Source organism: Apostichopus japonicus, chromosome 18 (assembly GCF_037975245.1).
Source record: "Apostichopus japonicus isolate 1M-3 chromosome 18, ASM3797524v1, whole genome shotgun sequence".
NCBI lineage: Eukaryota > Metazoa > Echinodermata > Holothuroidea > Aspidochirotida > Stichopodidae > Apostichopus > Apostichopus japonicus.
Genome location: NC_092578.1, coordinates 2293650 through 2318475, shown reverse-complemented (window position 1 = coordinate 2318475; position 24826 = coordinate 2293650). Strand labels below are relative to the sequence as shown.

At 36.1% G+C, this 24826-nt stretch overlaps 3 protein-coding genes and 1 long non-coding RNA gene across 5 annotated transcripts; 2 read left to right on the top strand and 2 right to left on the bottom strand.

Moving 5' to 3' along the window:
* Nucleotides 1-4884: 4884 nt before the first annotated feature.
* Nucleotides 4885-19617, bottom strand: LOC139958669 (calaxin-like). Of its 2 annotated transcripts, XM_071955923.1 has the most exons (7): nt 19447-19617; nt 17935-18087; nt 17076-17180; nt 15883-16034; nt 13949-14053; nt 11880-11957; nt 4885-5861 (listed from the first exon to the last, which is right to left on the bottom strand). In XM_071955923.1, exons 1-6 carry the CDS (start codon nt 19505-19507, stop codon nt 11892-11894), a joined length of 642 nt encoding a protein of 213 aa, XP_071812024.1. In that variant the 5' UTR covers nt 19508-19617; the 3' UTR covers nt 4885-5861; nt 11880-11891. The 2 variants fall into 2 exon arrangements, with proteins under 2 accessions (XP_071812024.1, XP_071812025.1); XM_071955924.1 differs by lacking the exon at nt 11880-11957 and having other exon boundaries at nt 19447-19616.
* Nucleotides 7736-11866, bottom strand: LOC139958673 (uncharacterized). Its single transcript, XR_011789838.1, has 2 exons — nt 9174-11866; nt 7736-9133 (listed from the first exon to the last, which is right to left on the bottom strand). It is a non-coding gene; the product is annotated as an uncharacterized lncRNA (long non-coding RNA).
* LOC139958667 (programmed cell death protein 2-like) lies at nt 19581-23553 on the top strand. Its single transcript, XM_071955922.1, has 4 exons — nt 19581-20248; nt 20543-20772; nt 21097-21210; nt 22652-23553. Exons 1-4 carry the CDS (start codon nt 19708-19710, stop codon nt 22829-22831), a joined length of 1065 nt encoding a protein of 354 aa, XP_071812023.1. The 5' UTR covers nt 19581-19707; the 3' UTR covers nt 22832-23553.
* Nucleotides 21315-22642, top strand: LOC139958815 (uncharacterized). Its single transcript, XM_071956166.1, has 2 exons — nt 21315-21332; nt 21695-22642. Exons 1-2 carry the CDS (start codon nt 21315-21317, stop codon nt 22640-22642), a joined length of 966 nt encoding a protein of 321 aa, XP_071812267.1.
* Nucleotides 23554-24826: the final 1273 nt, after the last annotated feature.

Here is a 24826-nt window from a genome sequence, read left to right as displayed (position 1 = left end):
AGGAGTGTTAAATTAGACAATTCCTGGTTCAGGGAGGGAAAAATACTTTGAGGGTGATAGTAAAATGCTTGTCTAACGTGGGTAGTTTCGTGACCATTATTTGACTTCCTAGCATATTTGGGACCAATACCGATGACCCGTAGTAAAAGAAAGATAATACCATCCACCTAAATCCCAAACCAGTTATCTACATGTAATATTGAGTGTAATAATTTAGACATTCCCCATTACTCTTACATGTAATAGCAAGAGAAATTTTATTAGTTTGCTAGTGAGGTTCGTATCAGATTCACATCTGCGGTACTGTAATTATGTCATGCGTTCAACATTTTAATAGTCACTTCCCGAATGTGGGTGTTCTAGTAGCCTAGAACAATTACGCAAGTCACATTTGTCAAATAAATGCCATATAAACGTTTGCTCTATCCCTTCCTGGTCTTTCAAATCTGGTTCCCTTCCCCCCCTCCCATACCCTACACATTTCCACAAACCCCTGTTACAGCTAGGTACAGCTTCAGCAAGTTGACCATGGTGTTGATGCATTGGTAATGAGAAATTTTGAAAACTGATATTCATTTTTGTTACTCTGTGTAAGACACAAATGAAATAACAGTTTGTTATTTCAGTAGAGTATTGTAAGCTCATCTTCTGTTCTATCCACTAGACAAAATATGATGTGATTTTATCATTTAATGTACCTATCCATAAAAGTAAAGGTTATTTGTTGAAGAGGATTCAATACTACCAAAGTGCCATTAAATATCACAAATGTTGGTGAAGAATCCTCATTTATCTCCATAACTGTCATCTAGCTTTCCTTTTGGTCTATCCAGTGCAATGCACCTGCTACCATATATCATCTGTGCTAAAGGTAGTAAAGTATCTGGGTATGATTTCTAGGTCAGTGAATGGCGCCACCAATTTATGTATCGCTACTGAATTTTGATTACACAAGATGAGAGAATTACTGATTCAATTTAGTTACCTTTGTCACGTTCTCTCGTTAAAGGGACATCTACCTACGAGATCAACGAATGAAGGGATTTCTACAGTATAATGCATGATAAGCATGCAAGAAATCATCCATGATTCTTTTTTTATACGAGTCGGGAAAATTCAACGATTCAAAAATAACACAAACCAAAAACCAGCATCTTGTGCAACTGCATTCACAAGGAACTAATATTCATTTTGTAGGACATGACCAGAAAGAGCAATGAACAATATAATGCAAGAGAAATTTTTATCCTCTGATCAGATCCAGGCATGTTTTACTTTTCTGTTTACACAGTGACCTTTTTTTACTCAAATGTAAAATGAAGATTTTAAGAAGTGGACCCTGTGACATACAATTCCCCTGGGCCCGACTGGCCCTCAACACCACCATTCATAAGTCTGAGCGTCCCTCTTACTCCATATTACCACAGAGCAGAATAATTCTTAGTTCAAATTCATTAACCAAATAATTTGATGTCAATTATTCATGTTATCAATTAATGTTATAATAATATAATCAAGGTTATTAATTAAATATGAACAGAGTTTTAGAACAGTTTTGAGACCTAGTTGCAGTAGTCATCCTGTCGTGTTGAGACCTACCAGTCACTCCGAATCTTGTCATAACATACAGGACAAAGTTTGGGAGACCGGAAAGGGGAAGAGATGTCCTACTAGTCCCCAAACTGTAACAGAACAAACCAAACTGCAACAAAACTCTAAAACAAAGGTTATGAACCCATCTCACCATGCACACTCCCAACCCCCACCCCCCCCTCCAATAAAATAGTACTAACCCTGCTTAAGCCACATATATGCAACTTTCAAATCATACCAGTTTGTGGTGGGAAAGGGAGGGGGAGTTTCAAGGGGGTGGGGGAGTTTCAAGGGGGAGGGGGTAAGGGAGGAGAGATTTTCTCACCCAACTTAACAACACTACTATATCTATGACATTAACTGTGTGTTATACTTCACTCAAACAATCCCTTTCAGATATGTGCAGTTGAGACTGCCACGATATGATTTTTTAGTGTTCTTGTAGATCATTGAACCCAGAGAGATTATATATATGTGTATAACTTTAAGTCGGTCATCCTTGTCGACATTGAATTTATCGCTTACAGTTTATGTAAGAAACAATCATGTTTTTATTACATAAACAACAGTAGAAAACTGAGATGGTTACAGCTCGCTAGTAAAAAGGATGAATTTTAGTGCCTATGTCTACTGACAAATGCGATATCAGAAATTCTTTGAAAGGTCGTTTTCACATTACAACATAAATCACTTTCTGTACATTCGGGTGTAGCTGAAGGTATTAAAAAAAAATTGTATTGGTGTAAGATCTCATAATATCTCTAATAAAAACAACCTTGTAATGACAGACATACCAATATATCCTTTGTTACTTCATATTAGAGAGTATGTTAGAACTATGTAGCTTAAAGTGCAGTTAACCGAGCAACCGACTACGGGTCAAAGTTTTCCCTCTTGAGAATTATTATAATATCCAGATGAATCATGACGATCGGTGAAAGATTTTGTTTTAGTAAAAGCCGTTTAATTCGGAAAGGTTCGATACTTGGAATTTTAACTTTTGGAATTAACGATATGCTTGAATTCAAGCTATAAATCTCCTGACTTAATTTATTTGTATATTTAATCTTCATCTATATCTGGAGAAAAAAAAGTAGAACAGTAATTCTAGGGAATATTCTAGATAATTTCTGCACATTAGATCAACATTGAAGTTTTTGTTGTCTTTCTAAGTGAAGTCCTTAGCAGGATTCGCATTGGGATGCAAGGTTCCCGCAATTTATATAGAGGGTCCCGCAGAAATATTTTCTCCTGGAGGGAATTTCCAGCAACAATTCCTGGTACTTCCCGCAACTTGCACTATTACTGTAGTTACAAAACTTGCCAATTAACAATTAAGCCGGGTATTATCAAGTTTTGTTGGTTTTTGTAAGGAGTAATGTGATTGGTCAAATCTTTCAAAAAAAAGAAAACACTGGCTTCGTTAGTGTAGCACTGCACAGTGTTTTTTTGTGGCAATGGTCGACCATGCGTACTGTACTGTATGTACTATATGTGCGCTAATCTCGGTACAGGCATATGTACGTACATCTAACTACTAACATCATGAAATTACCCCCAAATTTGAACACCCCCCCAAAAAAAATCATAATAAAGTGACTAAGCAAATCCCCCCCCCCCTTTCTTTTTAACATCCTAGCACTAAATATCTACAATCAAAGAATATCTCTTCCTTACAATGGTACATTTTTACCCAGTTTGAACATTATCTTATCCAACACCAGCTTTACAGGAATAGCCTTATCAAGTCAAATAAGACCTGTGATTGGCTATCTTATTCACATTTATGAATATTGATATCTTCAGACATGTATGCTGTTTAGTGACCAATTGGGAGTACTACGATTTCTCCTCTTAGTGTAACTGTCTCGAAGTTTCCCCTTTACTGTCCAGCAACATGTTTACAAACAAGCTTCACTTTTTCAGTTTTTACAATCATGTTAGTATGTTGTTATAGTATGTCTTAATCAAGCATACCATTTCACTGAATTTGACTTCTAATCAAACCAAATTTATACATGATTTTCTACTTATTCACAGAGAGGGGTATTTTTTTTCCCCTCAAATCACCAAAGAAATCTGATGTTACTTTGTCTTTCTAGGAAACATATAAGCACTCTGCATGGGGCCTGACATAATGAGACTAATACCTTAGCTACAAGTGAGTTAACATCCCTTCAATTAGCCTATAACAATATTATAACCATGTGATACAAGATCTGCACATATGTAAACATTACAAAAAGACCATTTCCAATGAAAAAAAAAATATATGCCTCCAACCTCACCCCCAAGATATAGGAGAAAATTTTAGCAGTGCCAGAAACGTGACCTACATTCTGTTGACTGCTTCTAGTCTTAGGATTCCACTACTACCATCGGAGGCTGACAATTAGGGTCCTTTGGAAACCCCATAAACCCTTAATATTCCACTCTTAAAGACAGATATCATGACAAATGAGGAACACCTAGGCATATTTATCATAAGCCCAGGGGTAAAGCTTGATGTTTCTGACAAGAAAATATCTCCCTTGGGATCCCAACCAGCGAACTATTTCCATGGTGCAGTACCACTGGGGCACATTCCCTGCAAGACATTTTGGTATTTGGAAGAAAAAAAATCCCCTGATGTACTTTTTCAATTGGACATCATTCTGTTCTTGTTTATATAATCTGTTTGAAATCGTGAGTAAACATCTTTAAGATTTTTATTGCAGGACACACCTGTTAAAATTTCAGCCTACTTTGAAAATAAGTTACTGCTTGCACCTTCCATTTTTCCAATTTTTTTTTTGAGTTTTCAAAATGTTTCAGAGAGGATCCATAGAAAGAGGTTACTGTGACCTATTTCTTGCAGACAACTATTCAAGAAATCATGAACAGTCACTTAAATATCAATAATTTCAAAGGAACTTTGTAATATTGGTAAAAAACAGAAGTATCTGGATAATGAAAGATATTCACTTAAAATTCATGCAAAGAGGACCCTGATTAAGGGTAGAAAGTACCTTTACTGCCCTACCCTCATACTCTCCACCCCCTCTAACCTTCCCACCCCCCCCCTCTCAGATCTGCCTTGAGAAGCAGCCATCTGAATACAATTTTCTTTTCAGTTTTCTGACAAAACAAAACAAAGAGATGTGTATTAGCTTCCATCTCCAATGCAAACCTGATGCATCTTTCAATAATTTGCTTAATCAGCATGACACAATTGAAATAAACATTGGACACACTTATTTCTCATTTGTCTTCACTCCAGTCAGAATATATTTAGACACAGCTTTGTTACAGACAATTTTTATAGTTTTAACTAATTAGATTTTAATGGAATAATTTAATGGTTAGTGGATACGAAGTCTATGCAATGAATTACAGAGACCCTCATGTGGTAATATTTCCTTTACTTTTCCAAACATGTGATTGACTGATAGCTAGATAGAGTTACCATAAAACCTGGATTAACCAGACACTTCTGGAATGGAGTTTGTCTGGAAAGGAAAGAAATATTCAGAAAATCTAGTTTCCTATCCTATAGTGGAGTGTGCATTTGCAGTGGAATGTTTAATGCATGTTATAACAGTACTTTAGAGTATTCTGACATTTGACATTGTGTTTCAACATTTACAAATGCACATAATAATACATTTTTTAATGTTGGATATTGGATTTGCATAGTCCAGGATCTGGATGAAATTTGTTTGGACATTCATGGTTTTACAATCTTATGATACACTAGATTTGGTTCTTATTCCATTATTCCCATTTTGGAAAGAAATGTAAAGAAATTCATTAATGATATGTTTACCTCAAATGGAATGACTTTGAATTTTGTTAAGTAATCAGAATAACTACCTGCTGAAGTCATTCTTGAAGGTGAGATATAATATGTAATAATGCATGAGCTACTCTAGTGATGACAAGAAATGGAGTAGGCTTAAATAATATAGAATTGACATTAATATTGAAATGCAACCAGCTGCTTGTATTGTTGTTATTAACTTTGATTGCTCAAGTAAACTAATTTCTTGTTCCCAAGGAACAGACTACAGCAACAAAATTCATTACAAAATATTTACAATTTGAACGAAAGAAGTTTATTTAAACTTATATCAACAGCTATGAATTCAATATCTAACAAAAAACATTAAGTAGGATTTTATGCAAATTGTTTAGTCATGAACATTCAGTGATAGAGAAGAGTGCACGATGATAAAAACTGATTATGTGGCGTCCTGATCCCAGAAGGTAGCCTCATATGTTCTGATCACCTGGGAAAGAAAGAAATGAGAAGTGTTAGCCATTAACTAATATCTGATGACATTTAGTTCATAAAAAAAAAACAATTAGGGTTCACAGAATAAGGTAGCGTCTACAAACATCAGCTTGGTCTTTGTACCAATTTGATTTCCCTTTACATGCAATCTCAAACAGCTACAAGGGTAAGAGGAGCACATGTCTACACACCAAATTAAAGATGACAATAATAAAAAACAATACATAATAAAAAGTAAACCATTGCCCACTAAATACCATTTTTAATCTATGAGATTCAAGAGATAAATGCTATCAAAAAGCACTTTGGCATAAACATTATTTTTTACTGAATTATAAGAATTTCCATCCACTATTCCAGACATTTTCTATCAACATTTTGTGGTAATCCATGCTTCTCTATTAAATCACCTCAGGGTCTCCACTAGTTTGTTAAAGGTATTGATTTGTACTGTCATATATTTCACATTCAAATTTTTCCAAAAACTTGTCACATAATTCATTTTCATGCTTGGCCTATTAACTGTGCAACTGGGAAACACCTTTACACACTACAGGTTGAATCAGTGGAGATATGAAATTATGTCAAAAGATGGTTGTGAGCTTTCCATATAACCACATCCTGATAGTTACAATGTTATACTGAGAAGGACTGCACTTTTGAAGGTCAATGAAATGAAAGCAATGTTTCTGACAGCAGAGTGACAGTGCAATTGTATGACTCGATCTAAAAATATGGAATAATTCCAGTATTCCAGTCACTAAAGATGGAATAAACATTGGAAGTACCAGGCCTTAAAATTTAGGCTATTTTCTAGCTAAAGCCAGTAGATTTTCTAGTCACTGGATTTTCCATAGCATTTGGTTACAATTGTGGGATTCTAGGCCCTAGTGCTATGGCGTGTCAGTTACTTTCAATTCATTGTTTCAAATGATTATGGTTGATATATATATATTGCAAGAATATATTAAAAGAAGAAAGATGCATGCTAAGAAATTATAAATGATATTATTCTTGAATTATATAATATCAACCACACCCCATCATGTTTTCAATAAATAAAAAAAGAAATGTTCATAATAACTGATTTATGCTTACCAACGTCAGTTTTTAATATTTGTGGGAAAATATAACCATGAAAATAAAATGCATTTCTCAAATAATGGTTGAATAAATAATCTCTTTTCCCACCATTTGTTTTCTTTTTGGAGCAAGGGTTTTAATTTATTTTGTTATTTTTCATGTTTTGTAAATCTTGCATTCCTTAATTGATTTTAAGACTACAACAGAAGCAAAAGAATATATATCTTTCAGATAAGTATTTATTAATTTTTTTAAATTAATATATATATATACATATATACTTTTCTTTAAGTCACAAAGGTTTGCAGATGAAGGAAACAGATTTTTTAAAGATGAGTCATTACTTCATGCAGTAGTCTATGGTAAAGGGTGTAAAGATGCAAGGCCAATTTACCTTCTGAAACTGGTTTTCATTCATTTTACATATATTTACTAAAATTGTACTGTAAATATGTGCACTTAAATTGGCATGATAGATGAGCCACCATGACACAAAAACTGACAAACCAAAACTTTTAAACAAGAAAATATTTTTCCATGAGATTATAAAGATACCCTTCCTCCTAAATTCTTCTAATGACTTACACAAGATAGAAGTAGAAACAAGAAGAATGTTTTTGTCATTTCTTTAATTTTTTTTGTAAGGGGGGGGGGGCTGGTCAGGAAGGAGGCATGTTTTTTATATTATTTTCCATTGTTTCAGTTCTCTCATATCAGATGCCAGCTGTGATTCTGTAGCAACTCAGAAAAAATATCTACAGAAACTTGAAGCTTCAGCAAACAGCCAAGGGGGAAAACAAATCCATCATCCACTTAAGATCATCATGATACTGGAAATGCACCAGCTGGAATACCTTACTAGATCCAAACCATAGAAACCAGTTTAATAATGTGAGGCCACATCTTAAGGTGTTGGCTTCCACAAATCAGGGAAGATAATTGATAAACAAGTGAGACAACTTAAACCTGTCGTGCCCACTAACGATAAAAACAGACATTTGAACAAACATGATTTCATGCAACTCAAAAGATCAAAAAGAGCAATGATCTTCTTTCCATATTCTTTTATATTGCTGGAGTTGTATAATCAAAAGCATAAACACTTCATGGGACATATCTGATTGGAAGAAGAGGGAAGGTAGAGGGAAGAACAGTTTGCCCTACACCTCTCCGATACCAGCACCGAAAAGTACCTCATAAAATGTTCAAACTCTAGTTTTACTTTTGAAAACTTCAACAGCCTTTTCTCAGTATCACTACAGTAAGGACTGGGTACAAACATTCCAAAGTCAGTCTTGCATTCCAATTACTAATAAAGGAACCCCCCTTCCCGCCCCCTCCTATAAACAACCATAGAAACATGCAAAAATCATGTTAGCTGAACATATATCGTGTAATATGTGACAATTGGATACGATCCTGGGAATAAGAGCAGCACAAGCATTTGAGCAATTTAAAGGATGCTTAAGTCATTAATAATTCAAACATCAAGGAGAATGCTGAACTGTAGAACTAAATGTTACAGACATCTTCAAAAAGTCTTTACATGAATGAAACTAAACTACCCATAGCCTTTGTGAACCTTCAATGTGCTACTTGGGAAATGAAAGATGCAACCTAGAAAGGGTCAGGTAGTGAAGAAGGGAGGGAGGGAGGGGAGGGAGGGTATCAGGGGGTCATACACCTAAGGTAATGAAACCACAAAGTACCTTCGAATGACAACTGAATCATGTTTAGAAATTATTATTTTAGCAGCATAGCTTACGTAAGTCACTGTGGGGGCAATGTTGTAATAAGTTATGTCATTTCTTTTCATTTGTTTCTAATATCATGCATTTAATAATTTCAACAATCAGAGTGTAAGAAGAGAGTGATATCAGAGACATGATGTGAATGAAGTAGAACAATAAACACTTGAGGCTTGAAGAAGTCCCCTACTCCCTATAACTAATGTATTAGAAAGAAATATTACAGTATGTAATAGTAATATAAACAAACACACACAAATAGAACAACACCCCCACTGTAAACTCTATCCAAAACACAAATGCCAGACCGACAGCTACCCATCTACATATCACCTATCTACCTATCACAGCTGAATACCTGCTTCCACAGCAGAATACCTGCCTGCAGCAGAATACCTGCTTCCACAGCTGAATACCTGCTTCCAGAGCAGAATACCTGCTTCCACAGCTGAATACCTGCTTCCAGAGCAGAATACCTGCTTCCACAGCTTGAATTTTAATGCTGCTCTTTGCATTGATTTTGACAAATTTTCAGTACTATTCTACTAAAATGATAAAAAAAAAAATAATTGTACTTGACTAATCAGGTTTCATTTCAATACTATTCTACTAAAAATGCTGAAAAAAAGATGCTGTACTTGACTAATCAGGTTTCATTTCAAATAATGGAGCGTAAATTTTAAAAAAATTTAACTTTTTTATCAAATTTACATTTTACATGTGATTTAATACTTGTTTTGTGAATGGGTGGTGAAATGTTGAGAATAGAATGGAATTATTGAAATTTATCATAAAAGTCCCTAATACTTGATGGAAGAATCTGGGACAATGTTAAATTGCAATTTTATGTGTGAAGTTATACTGGTACTCATATAAGTTTGTTAAAATTGCAGAGCAGTTTCAGCTGGATGTGAACAAGATGTGAACATGATGTGAACAAGCATGGATGTGAACATGATTATTTCACGTAAGGTTGTTGGAAACAGAATCATTACACAAGAAATGATGACAAATTAATAAAACAAGTTAGCCTGTTAAATTAACATACCAATATCTTATCTTTGTGTTTGCTTTAAAGGAAGCAGTCTATTTTGTTTAGGACTTGTAGGTTTTGAAGAGTGGAATATAATGTCCAAACTATTTGACATTTCTTATCTTGTCTTATAATGCACACATTGATACCCACAGGTATTAAAGCTTTTCACAGGCCTCCAGTATGGTCCCCAAAATATGCTAGAATATCAGATAATGGTCAACAAGCAGTTTACTACCACTGCAGGTAATCCAACCAAGTAATAATTTTCAGGCAGGTGTTGTGCCACACAGGGGGGCAAATTTAATCCCACTGAATGCTAATTCCCACTCTCCCCCTGCCCCTTATTTCATCCCCTTCCCCTTATCTCAAACCTGGGTAGGGATCCCCGTACCACCATACCATATCCCCTCAAACTAAGATATTAATTTGCTTAATTGATCACTGTTTAATGTCTGGAGTTACTTTTAATGATCAGAAAGTTCCAGAAAACATTTTGATAAAATTGTTATTTGATGTATTTATACTGGTGACCCTTGGATGAATGTGCTCTGATATCATTCTGCTCGGCCTGATACTTCATTTTTCATTCATATATTTGTATTATGTATTCATGCAGACATGCAGAAAGTTTACGATCATGCATTAAGGATGAGTATGTCAATTTATAATGTTCTTTGCTCTCATGCAATATTGGTTTCCCACAATAATACATGTTAACATTAACCATAACAGAAAACAGAAATTGCCTACATTTGTGGGGGAAAAAATGGCAAAAATCTGGATTAAAATAACTTCAAAACTTGTAAACTATAACACCATTTTGCAAAGTGGATGGGGATTCCTCCTCACGGTGTACCACCTTTATCCGAGCCAAAAAAGGTTGCCAAGGTGATGCAGGTGCAAATTGGGGTTTAGAAGCAACAAAGTTTGAATACCATGGATTTAATACACATGTTTACCCCATGGAAGCCTGAAATATCATAAAGTGAGTGACTGTAATGATACGAGCATACACATAGAGTGGCTGGATTATATGCTATGGTGCAATAAATATGACAAAGACAAGCAAAAAAACAGCATGTTTCTTGTCTGTACCCACTTCCATATCAGGCAAGGCTGGCTTTAATTTGATATTACTGTTTGCAATAAAGACGAACAGGTAAGATCTTCCTGTAAACAATAGATTGTCGTTGCCTATTTGTATCACATATTAATATTCTGTAAGCTGTTGACCTTGGACCAGTGGTATGTGCAAGAAGTGGCTAAGGGGATGCTGGGGGCCATAGCTAGTAATTTAGTCAGGGGAAAATGGTTCAGTCGGGGGAATTGTTACATTAATCCAGGAAAGAATATGACCACTGTTATGGGTGTTAACCTCCCCACCACCCCCTCTTTTTTTCAGCCTCTCACAGTATTTTTGTTACCACTACCTTGAAATTAGAGCTTCTTATATAGACCTCATTTATAGTCTAAATTTTCATCAGAATGCACCATTTTACATCTAAATTTTTTTGTTATTTTTTCCCAAACTGGGAGTCTTCTTCAACCACCTCAGGGCAGTACCCCATCCTTTATAAAATCATTCATTTTCCTCTAGCCCTTTCATAATGGTCCCGGCCTAAATCAGTTTTCAGATTTTGAATCACTCCCCCCTCCCCCACACCTATGAATCCTGTGCATGTCACTGTTTTGGACTGGTGAGGTTGCAATGAATGACCCTAGACCTATTGCAATAATGCATGACCAGAGCAAAACTGTGATTATGCTGTATGTCATATCAACTTGCTGAAGAAAATATTCTGTCCCTCCAGTACAAAACTTTTATTCTAGGTTTCATCGTGCATCTTAAAATAAGTAATGGGGAAAATCTCAGACATGGCACCTATCTTCCAGGGAAAAAAATGCAAAAAAATTGAAAATAGTTATGATAAGAGAGCAAATGCCTGTACCCTTTCACTTTTGAAACGATGTCTACAAGTAACATGCCATTTTTTTTAGTATGCCTGATATGCTGTAATGTGATATAAAGCATATAACCAAGCAGCAGAAGGTGCGTGAGTGGCTCAATTTGATAATGCGGAGCTTTACAAAGTGTGAGAGAGAATGGTTGTGAATACTGATGTTCTATACAAGATAAATTCATCACCAGTGACATCCTTTAGTAAAAGTAGTATCTCCGAACTTTTGGTATGGTGAAGGCATACTCCACGAACATTTTAGCTCCCTGAAATATGAGTTGATAATTAGATAATGATATCATTTTCACAAACTTGAAAGACGTGTTAAACAATATTCACCACACTTTAATGTGGGCATATTCCACGAAACTGTTAGGTATGTAAAATAGGAGTTGATAATGGAGAAAACTAAATTTGGTCAAAATCTATACTCAACATTTCCTGTCTTCGTGGACTATCAGTTCAACATGAGTCTTAGACTTCAGTAGGGTAACATTTGGCAAAAAGACACAGTAATTTTTTTAATGCAAATGGAAAAGTAGAATTCCGACTGAACTGCTTTCAATCATACCTTACTACTAATGTAGAAATCCCTTCCATTTTCACAAGACTTATTATACCTCAGTCATTTCACTCCAAGTTTTTCTAGTATAATCATCATTTACTGGAGCTAATAAGTGATCAAAACTTCTCATTTCCCATTTTAGTTTATTTCTTCTATATATAAACCCATCTATTCATATTTAAACTTATAGGACAACTTTTGGAAAATATTTGACATTGATATCCTAAAGACCATTAAGATTATTTGTTTCGTATTGCAGGTTTCATTTCAGTTGCACTTTTTTGTTTTAGAAATTTTGGGGGCTCATCAATCAAAGTGACTGATCTAATATATACACAGCTCCTCAAAATCAATGCAAACATCCAATTTAAGATAAGTACAGCCAAACATTGTACTTTGACCATTCATGACAAACTTGTTAAGGACAAATGATTTTAGGTTTTGTCCATCAATCATATGTTACTGACAAGAAGGTAAAAGTACTTTTTTTTGACAGAGCAGGAATAATTGACCTCTTATGTAAATGGAATAGCCTCACAGAAGTGTATTTATCATATAGTAGAGAGTACCGGATCATCGTAAGAATATATAGTCACAGATGAGCTACTAATTAGAATAGATATCTTGGTACAGCCTCAGAGACATGCTACTTATCAAACAGTAGGAACATCTGACTATCGGTCCAAATAAAACTAAATTTGAGTTGAGGTATTTATTGAAGAGTTAATTATCTATCATCTATCCAAATGGTACAGAGATATACTTTAAGAAATGCAGGAATATCTCTCCAAGTGGTCCAGCCTACAAGATGAGGTAGTTAATACTTTAAAAGAGTAGAAATCATTATTCTCATTTTTGATAATAATAATAATCAGCAGTTACTTTTACGACACTTAAGGGCCCACAAATGTGGGAGAAACCAGCAAGGGCTTATGGATTGCAACTTACGCCTTGGGTGGCTTCCAATTCAACATTTCAACTCAAATTTGTAATCTTTTCAATTTAGAAAGTCATTTCAGTTGGTCAAAACCGTAGATTGCTCTTGGATGAAAAACCCACCTTACTATGACCCGGCCCGGGTCTCGTACCAGCATAAATGTTATAGCATAGAAATACCTATCACCGTATAAAATGATGCAACCTTGCATTACATGATTGACATGGTGCAACTTCAGAGGTGAGGTACTTATTGAAGAGTAGGAATACATATCATTAGTCCAAATTGTACAGATTATCAGATGAGATACTTATTGAAGGTCTTCCATATTAGGCTGACATTTTTAAAGTTTTCACACGTAATTTTCTGAAAGGTTCTGACCCTCGTTTAATATCATGCACAGACATTGAAGGGAGTTTAAATAGACAATAAAATGTCTTGGCGAGGAAAAGTTTCATTGCGGGAATTGAGGGTGGCACTAAAATGCCTTTTAAATTTGAGCATGGGCAACCATTCCATGATTTTCTAGCATATTATGCTAGAAAATCAAGTAGTGGTCAATACTGATGACCTTTCTAAGAGTAGGAATACGTAATTGCATTCTCTTTCAAAAACAATCTGTAACAGCTGACAGCATGCTGCTGCTGATGATGATGGTCGCACTTTTAACAAACTTGCTTTACCTCAGTTTACAAAGAAAGTCTCTCACAATTTCTTCATTTTAGTTCATATGCTCTCTCTCTCAGTGCACTTACCTCTGGTTCTGGAAGGCAATTCCCGAATGCTTCAAGCAACAAAGGCTCTTCCTGAAGTGTAATCTCAAAGTCTTTGAAGGATATTCTGTTGTCATGGTCATTATCCTGATAATAGAATGGAAAACATGTAAAGTTACAAATGTTGATTGTTTCAATCCCTATAGGGATAGGGATTGAAAGAATCAACATTTGTAACTCTTTAATGCTGTCATTAAATTCAAAAACTAAAGTAATAACAGCCTTCCTAATTTCCTAGATTCAAAAATTTCAAATGGATTTTTTATTATAGGCAAAATGTATACAATTTGGATCTAAAATTAGCTGCTCAAGAAATAAAAGGTGCTATGTTTTGAATACTTAAATTGAAAACAATCTTATATGCACTTATGACCACAAATTTAGTGTTCTTTCTTTTGGCCAAACACCTGGTTACAAAACTTCATGGTCATACAATATACGTTTACGAAACAAACTCTGCCAATACTTCTACACCCCGTAAGGGTTGTGCGGGATCCCGGTAGTCAAGTGAATCCCGGTATCCCGGTCCCGGTATTGACTAATCCCGATCACAAAACAATGTGTAACTACTACCGGTATTGGGAAAACAACCGGTTATTATATTTGTTTCGGTATCATTCCCGGGAATCCCGGACATAATAAAAATATCTACGGGTTACTATTTGAAATAAAGAAAACAAAAACGATTTTTTTCTGGTTTCTGTGTTCTTAGTTTGAATAATATCTGATCAATTTACGTACTGGGCTAGACCTATATATTAACGAATCAACTTTTCACGTAGTAATTTGGACCTAGGCTACACCAAATATCGAACGTTACTTGTGCTCAGCATGTTACGAGACCTCAAATTCTTCTGAAATTTTCGTTATTTATTCTTCCTTCAAACGATGATTGTCAAGTTTCCCATGTACAAAATCTTACCCTTATGCGTTTCACCTCATTTTGTTATAATAATTATAACGATTTAATAAATTTTGAGCCAAAACCGCAGGGAGTATATCCAGTTTAAATCCAACTTCGCCGGGGACTGTATATTATTATAGCCTAGGGTACAGTACTTGTAGACACACAGTGTAATGCAGTACTTGAGATTTGATGCTGTAATCGACTGGATTCATTTATTTAATGCGGGGGGTTCCACGATGTCATTTATATTTATCTTTAGCTAATGTTTTGATTTTTAAGAACTTTTGTACAAAAGATTGATATTTTAAGTATTGAAATTATATTTTCTGGAGTAAACAACAGCCGATTAACGATATAAATAAATCTGTACTATTCTTATGTATGTAGTTTATAATCCCGTATTTACGTAGCCCCTAAGTTACATTCTTATTGTCTGAAGTTCAAAACACGTGGTGACTTGTTGATAGTTGAAAACTTTTCATTGTGAACTTTTGAACTTGAAGGGGTTGCCCTATTCCAATATCATGGAATAGTGGGGAACTCCCAATTTATGTTTGTGTACGGATTACAAGTTTAATCCACGTGCGAACGTGTTAATCTAGTATCATACGTCGAGTATGAATGAAGGATGGTGTGGGTTGCTTTTTTCCAAGGTTTGTGCCTTTCTTTTTGGAAGTGTATGTTAAAAAACAAAAGCCCTTATATAGCGTTTTATTTTTTTTATTTTTATAAACGTGCGTGTACAAGAGTATGTACATAGCCTAGGCTATGCATATTGAATGTATGACATTGGCAGTCTCGTAACATAGTGCTTTGAACCGTAGATGAAAGTTGAGGAAAAAAACGGTTGTAGTTACGATACCGGGATTCATGTTGCAACACTACCGGTTGTGTGAAATCCGACTACCGCACAACGCTACACCCCGTACAAGAAAAGTTTGATACTTAATGAAGTCTACTTGCTCAGTAGAATCAGTAGTGACATCACTTATTACATCATATTTCATACCATCTTTTTCATGACAATCTCCACCAGATCTTTGGTTCCTTCTTCTGGATCTTCTTCTGTTGGTTGTTTGGTAAGACTGTGCTTCAATAAATGAAACATCTCCTCTCGAGATATGAACCCATCTCCATTTAAGTCGTAGACATCAAAGCAATCTGCAAGAATGCACACAAAATATAAGAGAAATAATGAGAACTGGTCAAAGAATTAAACTAACTCTAAAATGTATCAGGTGATATTAACTAAGTTTTTACAAAACAGATATTATTAAGTAGCTGATGACAGGAAATATGAAATATGAAATTAACAAATTGGTTAGTCAATTTCTCATTGGTGGGACCTTGATATAATGACATTTGTATCTTTTATAGAATTTAAGGTGAATTTGAAATTTTGAATTCATTAGTGAAATACTGAAATAAATATGGTAGATACATAGAAGCAAATGCACAGTTAGAAACTGTTAGACTGTCTTCCCTAATTATCAATATTTCATTTGTCTGGGTCCGTCGGATGGGTTGTAGAAGCATTGGCACAGCTTACTAATACTAGTTAAAAACAAAGCAATAGATTTCTAAATCCTAGGTCATCCTTGGTCATAACCAAGGAGGATCACTGTTACCATATGCAGGGTTTGAAGTCCTGCAATATTCCCTTACAGTATAATACCAATAAATAGTTCTGATAGGCCTTTTCATTTTGAAGATCAACGTAATTGTTTAAAGACAAGGAAATGGTTCTGTAATGCATTTATGTCAGAGAAGCATGCACTCACCAAGACATGAATAAATCTACACCACATAGAAAGCTGTCAAATTGTTTCCATAGTCACAATTTCCACTAGCTTCCCATCATGCTTACACCTGAATTCATATGACATATTTATACAGTTTCAAGTACTGACTGATAGCTGTTTACAAGTAGCTGTTTGTTCCCATGTCCCTCCTCCATGGGTCTCTACACCATTCATAGTCTATACACATCTCAAAGGATAATGATCTCTGTGTAAACCCAGTGTTAATCCCACACGCTAATAATAAATACACAAATGCTCTTTAGGGTGTGGTACAATATTCACACAGTCATCGAAAAAGTTGCACTTACATGTTGTGACAGAGTACAGAAATAGGAGAAGTTAGCAGTTTGATCTAAAGACAATACATGTCTTCAGTAATTATTGTAAGCTATATACTCACACTTGGCTCTCTCTGATAAATTCCCTCTGAGAAAAATGGATAAGCCATTAATCCATTCATTAAGGTTAATATAGCTATCCGAGTCTTCATCAAAAGCTCTGAAAACTGAAGGAAAAATGTTGAAATGTTGACATCAAAATGTGGTTGAACTTGTTTGCCATAGGGATGATGGTATACTGTAATTAAAATACATAACTATAAAAGGCTGAGGGTACAAGGTTTGTCACAAGGCAGGATGCCAGAATTAAAATACATTATTATAAGAGACTGTGGTATGTGGTTCAAAAACATGGTAATATAACAATGGAGTATACCACAATCAAAATACATTCCTTAGGAGGCTGGCTCACATTGCTGAAGAATGGAACATATTAAAGCAATGTGCTGCTGCAGAATTACAATTTCTGATGGACAGATTTTTCCAATGTATTCATTTCCACCAACTAATTATAACGCTGCATGTCAACATGATCCATAACATGTTAATGTCATCATGGGAAACACGGTAGGCTATGTTTGATAATGCTGCAACAATTCAAAAATGCAATCAAAAGCGGAATGCTGCCTTTAAAGTTAAATATGGATTTAAGGAGCAAGGTATCTTATCAGCAATCAGTTAAAGTAGCGGCCATCAGAATTCAGAGTTTTTGTTTGTGCTGTATAAAAGGTCATCAGTATAGCTCTAAATACAGGTTGCTAGAAAGTTTACAACAAATGGTCACCCATGCTCCAATTGTTATTGTCTCACTGTCTTGGAAAGTTATTCCATCCCAGAAGATACTTTGAAAACTTTTGGCATGATAACATTTGAGGCCAATACTGATAAATATTTAAGTCAGTGTAATTCAGCATACAATACCTCTGTCTAATATCATGTCATCTGTCATCTTGAAAGTTGTATGAAGAACATCTCTGAACTGTGTTCTGTCCAGCTTCCCAGCTTTAGTGTGTACATTATCTTTGGTCAAAGATTTAAATTGGTTTTCCAGTGCTTCATATTCCTCCTTGGTAACTGTTGGCAGAGTATAACATTTGAACCAATTAGTAATTTATTTTTGCAAATTAAAAACAGAGAATACTGTGTTCCAAACAATCCTAAATTACATAGAACTGAACATCCCTGATTAGATCAGAATAAACTGACAAGCTTCTGTGCAAACTTACATAATGGAGATAAAATAAAATTTTCTGTATTGGTTCATCGTGTTTTGGTTAATATAAACATTTAAAAAAAAATCATTTTGATAAAGATTTTTTTTTATATGTTCTTCATTACCAGCATTTTCACCAGTTTCAAGTGCATTCACTTTGGTGGTATGTAGAGTTTCTCACAAAACTGATGTCAAAACATGATGGAACTTGACACAAAGTACATGTTGAAAAGTCGTTATAATTTGTGTTCCAAACACTACAGCAACAGTCTACATATAGGCTATATAACACAGTATGCAAAGTTAGGGACCGTTAAAGTTACTGTACACCACCATACTACTACATATTACAGTCTTGGGACCTATAGGGCCTCATATTTCAGTTCACTTTTGAAAATTCATGATTTTACGATAGCAATAGAAGGTATGCCCCGCCATTCCTAGTTCATCTCTCTGTGTATTTCACTCAGGAAAGTGAAGCCAAATGATACTTAATTTTGGAAAAGGCCCTGGCTATTCTTACGACTAGTCGTAACAATTATTTATTAACTATTCTTACGACATCGGCGAATTCATGCGCAGTAAAGTAAATGAAGCAATTTTGCATGTAGTAGGGTTAATCCTAACCCTAACCCTTTCCATAACCGGAAATTATTGTTACTCCTAGTCGTAAAAATAGTACTCTTGGTTGTAAAAATAGCAACTGCGCATGCGTAATCGGAAATTATCGTTACGACTAGTCGTAAGAATAGCCACTTTGTTTGGAAAACTATGTCTAGATCCTACATTATCATTATGCTTGTTTGTATTTCCTTGCTAGGCTATACATATACAATAATGAAACCTATGCTGACATCTCAATCTTTATTTGTTAAAGTTATTGCTTACAAAATAAAAGTGTCCAATGTAAAGAATGAAAATATTAGCCAAATTTCTTCCTTAACCTAATTATGGAAAGGGGTAACGTTAGACCTACTCAATCAGTATCAGGGTGCATCTTTCTGGCGTTAAACCTAAAGCAACGAACGTTTAAATATCATGATTTACTGTTTAAACTACTGTTGATTAAAGTTAGGCTTAACAAGTCGCCAGCCTAGGCTGCATTAATGCATAACTTACAATTTACTGTAGGTCTACGTAGGCCTAACGTTATTTCCATTACTCTAGTCAAGCCTCATGCATTTTAAAATGTGTCATAAGTTTAGAAAAAGCCTACTAACAATGTGTGTTTTTATAATTATCTGGACTGGTGGGTTTTTGTGCTGGTCTTTTGTCTTTCATTGCTGCTCTGGTTAAGGAATCGGCTACGAATATTGTAATACATGCAACGTTTGTCACGACCGTAAGCTCCAACTTGCGTCGATGGTTGCCAAGAAGACAATAGACTTTGCCAAGTCGTTTTAAAAAGTCGCAATCCGACTACAAGACGAAACAGTTCGTACGAATGGAATGTTTAACTACCGCTGTGCAGACCATTCAAGATGGCAGCGCCCATATCAGACGGCAAGATCGAGCTGGGATTCATTGAAAAGTCAGAAATTTGGCGTCTAACTTCTCCATTCTTTCCGAGTAAAGTTGGGGGGAGACCTTCTTGGTTGTCGCTAACAGATTTACCCAATAGTAGTAAACTTTTATGTGGAAATTGTGGCAAGCCAGTCATCTTTTTGCTCCAGATTTATTGTCCTGTTGATGCTTTCGAAGGAACATTTCATCGTACACTGTTCTTATTTATTTGTAAAAATTCTGTCTGCCACTCACAAAATTCGAATAAACCGTTTATCGTTTTCAGGTCTCAATTGCCACGAGTGAATAGCGTTTACAATTTTGAACCTATTGAAGAAGAAAACGTGAAGACCTCTGAATTCGATACTACTATTAAAAAGTTTGGAATAAATTTGTGTGTGTTATGTGGCTGCAATGCTGGCAATAAGAAATGCTCCAAGTGTCACACAACCTTTTACTGCAGCAAAGAACACCAGCTGATACATTGGAAAGGTGGTCACAAGACTGCTTGTTGTAAAGGTATGCTTAACCCAGGCCTGTAACTGCCATCGACAAATCCCAACAACATGCCTTAAAACCAACATCCTGTCATACAGTCAATTCAGGGAAGAGTCTTGATTAATCTTCCCTTCCCACTCCTTGTTTTTGGTTGTTCTGTTGCTCCATCTAAAGTAAAGACCTCCCAAGATTCTACTTTCTTCAATTGAAATTCAGTTTGCTGTAATTACATATTTGATGATAAAACCAATGCAATGGTAATCCAATCTAGTATGAATGTAAAGGTTATAAATTATGCAAAACTGTTTGTTTCAGATGGAGTACAAGATGAAGTGCCAAATATATTGTTTCCAGAAAATGAGATTGTTACAGAACCAGAGCCTTCATTGGATGAACAGCAAAGAGATGAAACTGAAGCTGTAACCAAACAAGAAACAGACTCGGGATACTCAGCTGAAGAATTGGAGAAGATGGCATTGAAGGAGACAAAAGAAGATAAACATTTTCTTTCGTTTAAAGATCGAATTGGATTAGAGCCTGAACAGGTAAGTTATAAATATGCCTGATAATCTTATCATCATAAAGGCCAACAGATTTTGCATTAACCAGTATTGAATGTATGTGGGTAATTGTTTGTAGGGGATATGTTTTAACTCCATTGTTGATAACATTTACAACAGCTGATCCCAATATGGCCTCATGTGAAGTTCTCAGGCTGCTATATGTGATCTTTAGCATCATAAGGATATACTGGACCTCATTGAATAAGTTCTTCATCCAATTTTGAAAACTAATCCTCCCAAAATATTAAATTTTTATTATATAATGTTCAACATGTTCCATCACTGTTCAACGTTTTTGTATTTCAGGTGTTACGGTACCAGAGAGGTGGGGATCCACTTTGGGTGTCACATAATCACCAGCCAGTACCTACAGATATTCCTGCATGCCAGTGTGGTTCTCGACGGATATTTGAATTTCAGGTTACTTTGTTTCTATATATTAAACCTTTTTTCCACATATTATAACCCAGATCCCAAGTTACATTACATTATTGTGTTTATTCTGAAAGACAATGTTGTTGGAAATGACAGGAAATGGTCTGGTACCCAGGAAAATATTGCATTGTCCTTTTAGAAAAATTAAAGAAGATCTAAGGATAAAATTGCTCATGGACTCCAACTGATACCCTTTTACCTTATTCTAGATAATCAACCTTACCTTACCCAACCTCAACCAACCACCTTATAAAATTTTTATGTGGCCTGACATTATAGAAGGTAGAAAATGAAACAATGGACCAATCCACCCCCTCCTTTTCCCCTTGCTCAAACTTCCTCCAGAAAACGTTTTAAGCTTTTAACATACTGTAGATCAAAACATCTAACCCTTCCATTGTCTATCTTCCCTCAATGATTTATAACAGCAGCATTCAAGTGCAACTATATTAACAGACTTTGTTGTTAGTGTACCCCTGTGTACTGTTTCCCTGTGTACTGTACCCCTGTGTACTTACTCCTTTGTACTGTACCCCTGTGTGCTGCACCCCTGTGTGCTGTACCCCTGTGTACTTACCCCTTTGTACTGTACCCCTGTGTACTGTTCCCCTGTGTACTTACCCCTTTGTGCTGTACCCCTGTGTGCTGCACCCCTGTGTGCTGTACCCCTGTGTACTGCACCCCTGTGTACTGCACCCCTGTGTGCTGTATCCCTGTGTGCTGTACCCCTGTGTGCTGCACCCCTGTGTGCTGTACCCCTGTGTACTTACCCCTTTGTACTGTACCCCTGTGTACTGTTCCCCTGTGTACTTACCCCTTTGTGCTGTACCCCTGTGTGCTGCACCCCTGTGTGCTGTACCCCTGTGTGCTGTATCCCTGTGTACCTTCCCCTGTGTACTGCACCCTGTGTACTGTTCCCCTTTGTACTGTACCCCTGTGTACTGCCCCTGTGGACTGTACCCCTGTGTACTTACCCCTTTGTACTGTACCCCAGTGTACTGCACCCTGTGTACTGTACCCCTGTGTACTGTACCCCTGTGTACTGCACCCCTGTGTACTGCGCCCCTGTGTGCTGTACCCCTGTGTACCTACCCCTTTGTACTGTTCCCCTGTGTACTGCACCCTGTGTACTGTACCCCTGTGGACTGTACCCCTGTGTACTGTACCCATGTGTACTGTTCCCCTGTGTACTTACCCCTTTGTACTGTACCTCTGTGTGCTGAACCCCTGTGTACTGTTCCCTTGTGTACTGTTCCCCTGTGTACTGTACCCCTGTGTACTTACCCCTTTGTACTGTACCCCAGTGTACTGCACCCTGTGTACTGTACCCCTGTGGACTGTACCCCTGTGTACTGTACCCTTGCAAGCACATTTCCACTCATATTTATGTTTTTCCATTTTATTTATCCCTGTTTGATTTCTCCAGGTCATGCCACAAATGCTCATTCACCTGGAAGTTGATAAACTAGATGCTAGTATTGACTGGGGGACTTTAGCCGTGTATACATGTGAAGCTAATTGCAATGAAGGAGAAGCTTATCATGCAGAATTTCTTTGGAAGCAGGATTATGAGAAAAGCTCTGACAGTAAAGTCCAAGATTCATAAGTTGTTTGAGAGAAACAGTTTTTTAATATTTTTTTTTATAGATGGTTGCACTTTCAGTAACACATCCCACATTCATCTTGGAGAGACTATATAGGCACTGTATTAGAAATGTATTTAGTGTTAGGTGGATGATCCATAGAAGTTATGAATAATAAATTGCTTGTTCAATTATCAAACGGGAACAGCCAAAAGAAATATTACTAGCACTTCCATTTTTCTCCTTGCTCCTTGATTGGAATTCTTTCTATAGTCAACCGATATCATTCAAAGGAATATTAGTAGGTGGGCAATATGCTTTGGACTATTTTTTTTTTGCTTTGCCTTTCCTTAAATCACTTACATATCATTTGGATTGGCTTAAAAGGAATTTCTCAAACAAACTTTTAAAATATCTATAGACCTACTCATTTATCATGATATCGAAATTGTTATTGTACTTCTGTTGAATACAGATATCACAAATATATGTATGCTTATTACAGTTCAACCTTTATTGAAAAGAAAATGTTTGTTGTTTCTATGTCTGCAATTAATCTGCAATTATACTAAGGAATGGCTTAGCCTTATATATGCAGACTGCTTTGTCAGTTTTATATTGCAATCACCTGTTTGGCGAATAAAACTTTCTGCTCACTGAGATCAAGATGTAATATAGAAAACAAAGGTTGTTAATGGATGCACCAATTCATCAAAGTGCCAATAACATTAGAAGTTATACAGAATTCTGTTCAATTCTCTTTTATTTCAATCAGTACTTGGTGACATGAGGCTCCAAATCTTGAAGACAAATTATCATTTGCCGGATTGAAACTAACACTAAGATTGCCGGCCTCTGCAATAATAAACTTTGCGTTCTATTTGGATTTTCAATACAATCCTACTATTTTTCAGGAACTATTTGCTAATCAATCTTTCCTTTGTAGCCCTTCCCCAATGGAGCCAGGGAAAAAGCTGGTACATAACCCAGTTTCATGAAGAACCTAAAGATGTCCCATTTCATAAAGTAGTAGTGTGGTGGAGCATGCATAGAAGTTTGTTTCCCCCTCCACCCCCCCCCCCCCCTCTTCCATCACTTCTGCCTTCCTTTCCCAAAGTTTTAGAGCCATGAACCCCTTTTCCCAATACATTTCCTATGAAGAGGGAGATGCATTTCAAGAAATACCTCATTTCCAATCTACACACAACCTCTCCCCACAATTTCTCCCTTCCATTATTTCCTTCAATTTTTCCGGACATATACCGCCTTTTCCGGATATATACCGCCTATTAACAAGTGCTGTGGCCGAGTGGAGAAAGGTGGAGCATTTGAAGCAATGAGGCTTAGCAATCGGGGGGGATCCGCGTTCGAAACCTGGTGGGGTCATTGTAAGGTGTGATTTTCATCCAAGAACGATTTACTGTTTGCCAATCTGAAATGACTTTCTTAATTGATTAAGATTTCAAATTTGAGTTAAAATGTTGAATTGGAAGCCACCCGACGTGTAAGTCGTAATCCATATGCCCATGCGATTCCTCCCTCATATGTGGTTGCTTAAGCGTTGGGTTGGAAAAAAATACTGCTTATTATTATTATATTATGATTACTACCTTTCGCTAAATGTATAACAGCGAAGACCCTTATTTGTGCGTTGAGTTAAATACAGAATTTGTTTTGTAAGGGCGCCATCAATTTCACACATCGGCTTTGAGGGTTCATATTGTAGCAGTGACTTTTAGAGTTGTGTGACAATGTGCGCAAATTTGTGCCCATGTTTGCACTTTGGGAGGATGTTAACCTTGCCGAATTAGATGTGGGTTTACGGAACAGCTTCCCTCTGTCCCCACATACGCACGTACTTAGAAGTTTAGAAGTCCTTGTTTCCCACTGATAGATTTCAGTGTAAAAAGTAAAATGCTGTATAACTTTCAACAGTGACAATGCAATAAATAACATACATTTTGTGCGTGAGCAAATACTTCGGACTGTTCCTTAACACAACACATAAACTGCAAAGA

Excerpts from the sequence above, each read along its gene's own strand:
- LOC139958669 (XM_071955923.1), bottom strand. The coding sequence starts at position 19,507 with ATGAAAGACAAAAGACCAGCACAAAAACCCACCAGTCCAGATAATTAT. Across the intron at positions 16,035-17,075 it reads TTTATCAGAGAGAGCCAAGT|ATTGCTTTGATGTCTACGAC; the intron begins GTGAGTATATAG and ends GCATTCTTGCAG. Across the intron at positions 14,054-15,882 it reads AGATTGTCATGAAAAAGATG|GATAATGACCATGACAACAG; the intron begins GTATGAAATATG and ends TTCTATTATCAG.
- LOC139958667 (XM_071955922.1), top strand. The coding sequence starts at position 19,708 with ATGGCAGCGCCCATATCAGACGGCAAGATCGAGCTGGGATTCATTGAA. Across the intron at positions 20,249-20,542 it reads CAAGACTGCTTGTTGTAAAG|ATGGAGTACAAGATGAAGTG; the intron begins GTATGCTTAACC and ends TGTTTGTTTCAG. Across the intron at positions 20,773-21,096 it reads TTGGATTAGAGCCTGAACAG|GTGTTACGGTACCAGAGAGG; the intron begins GTAAGTTATAAA and ends TTTGTATTTCAG.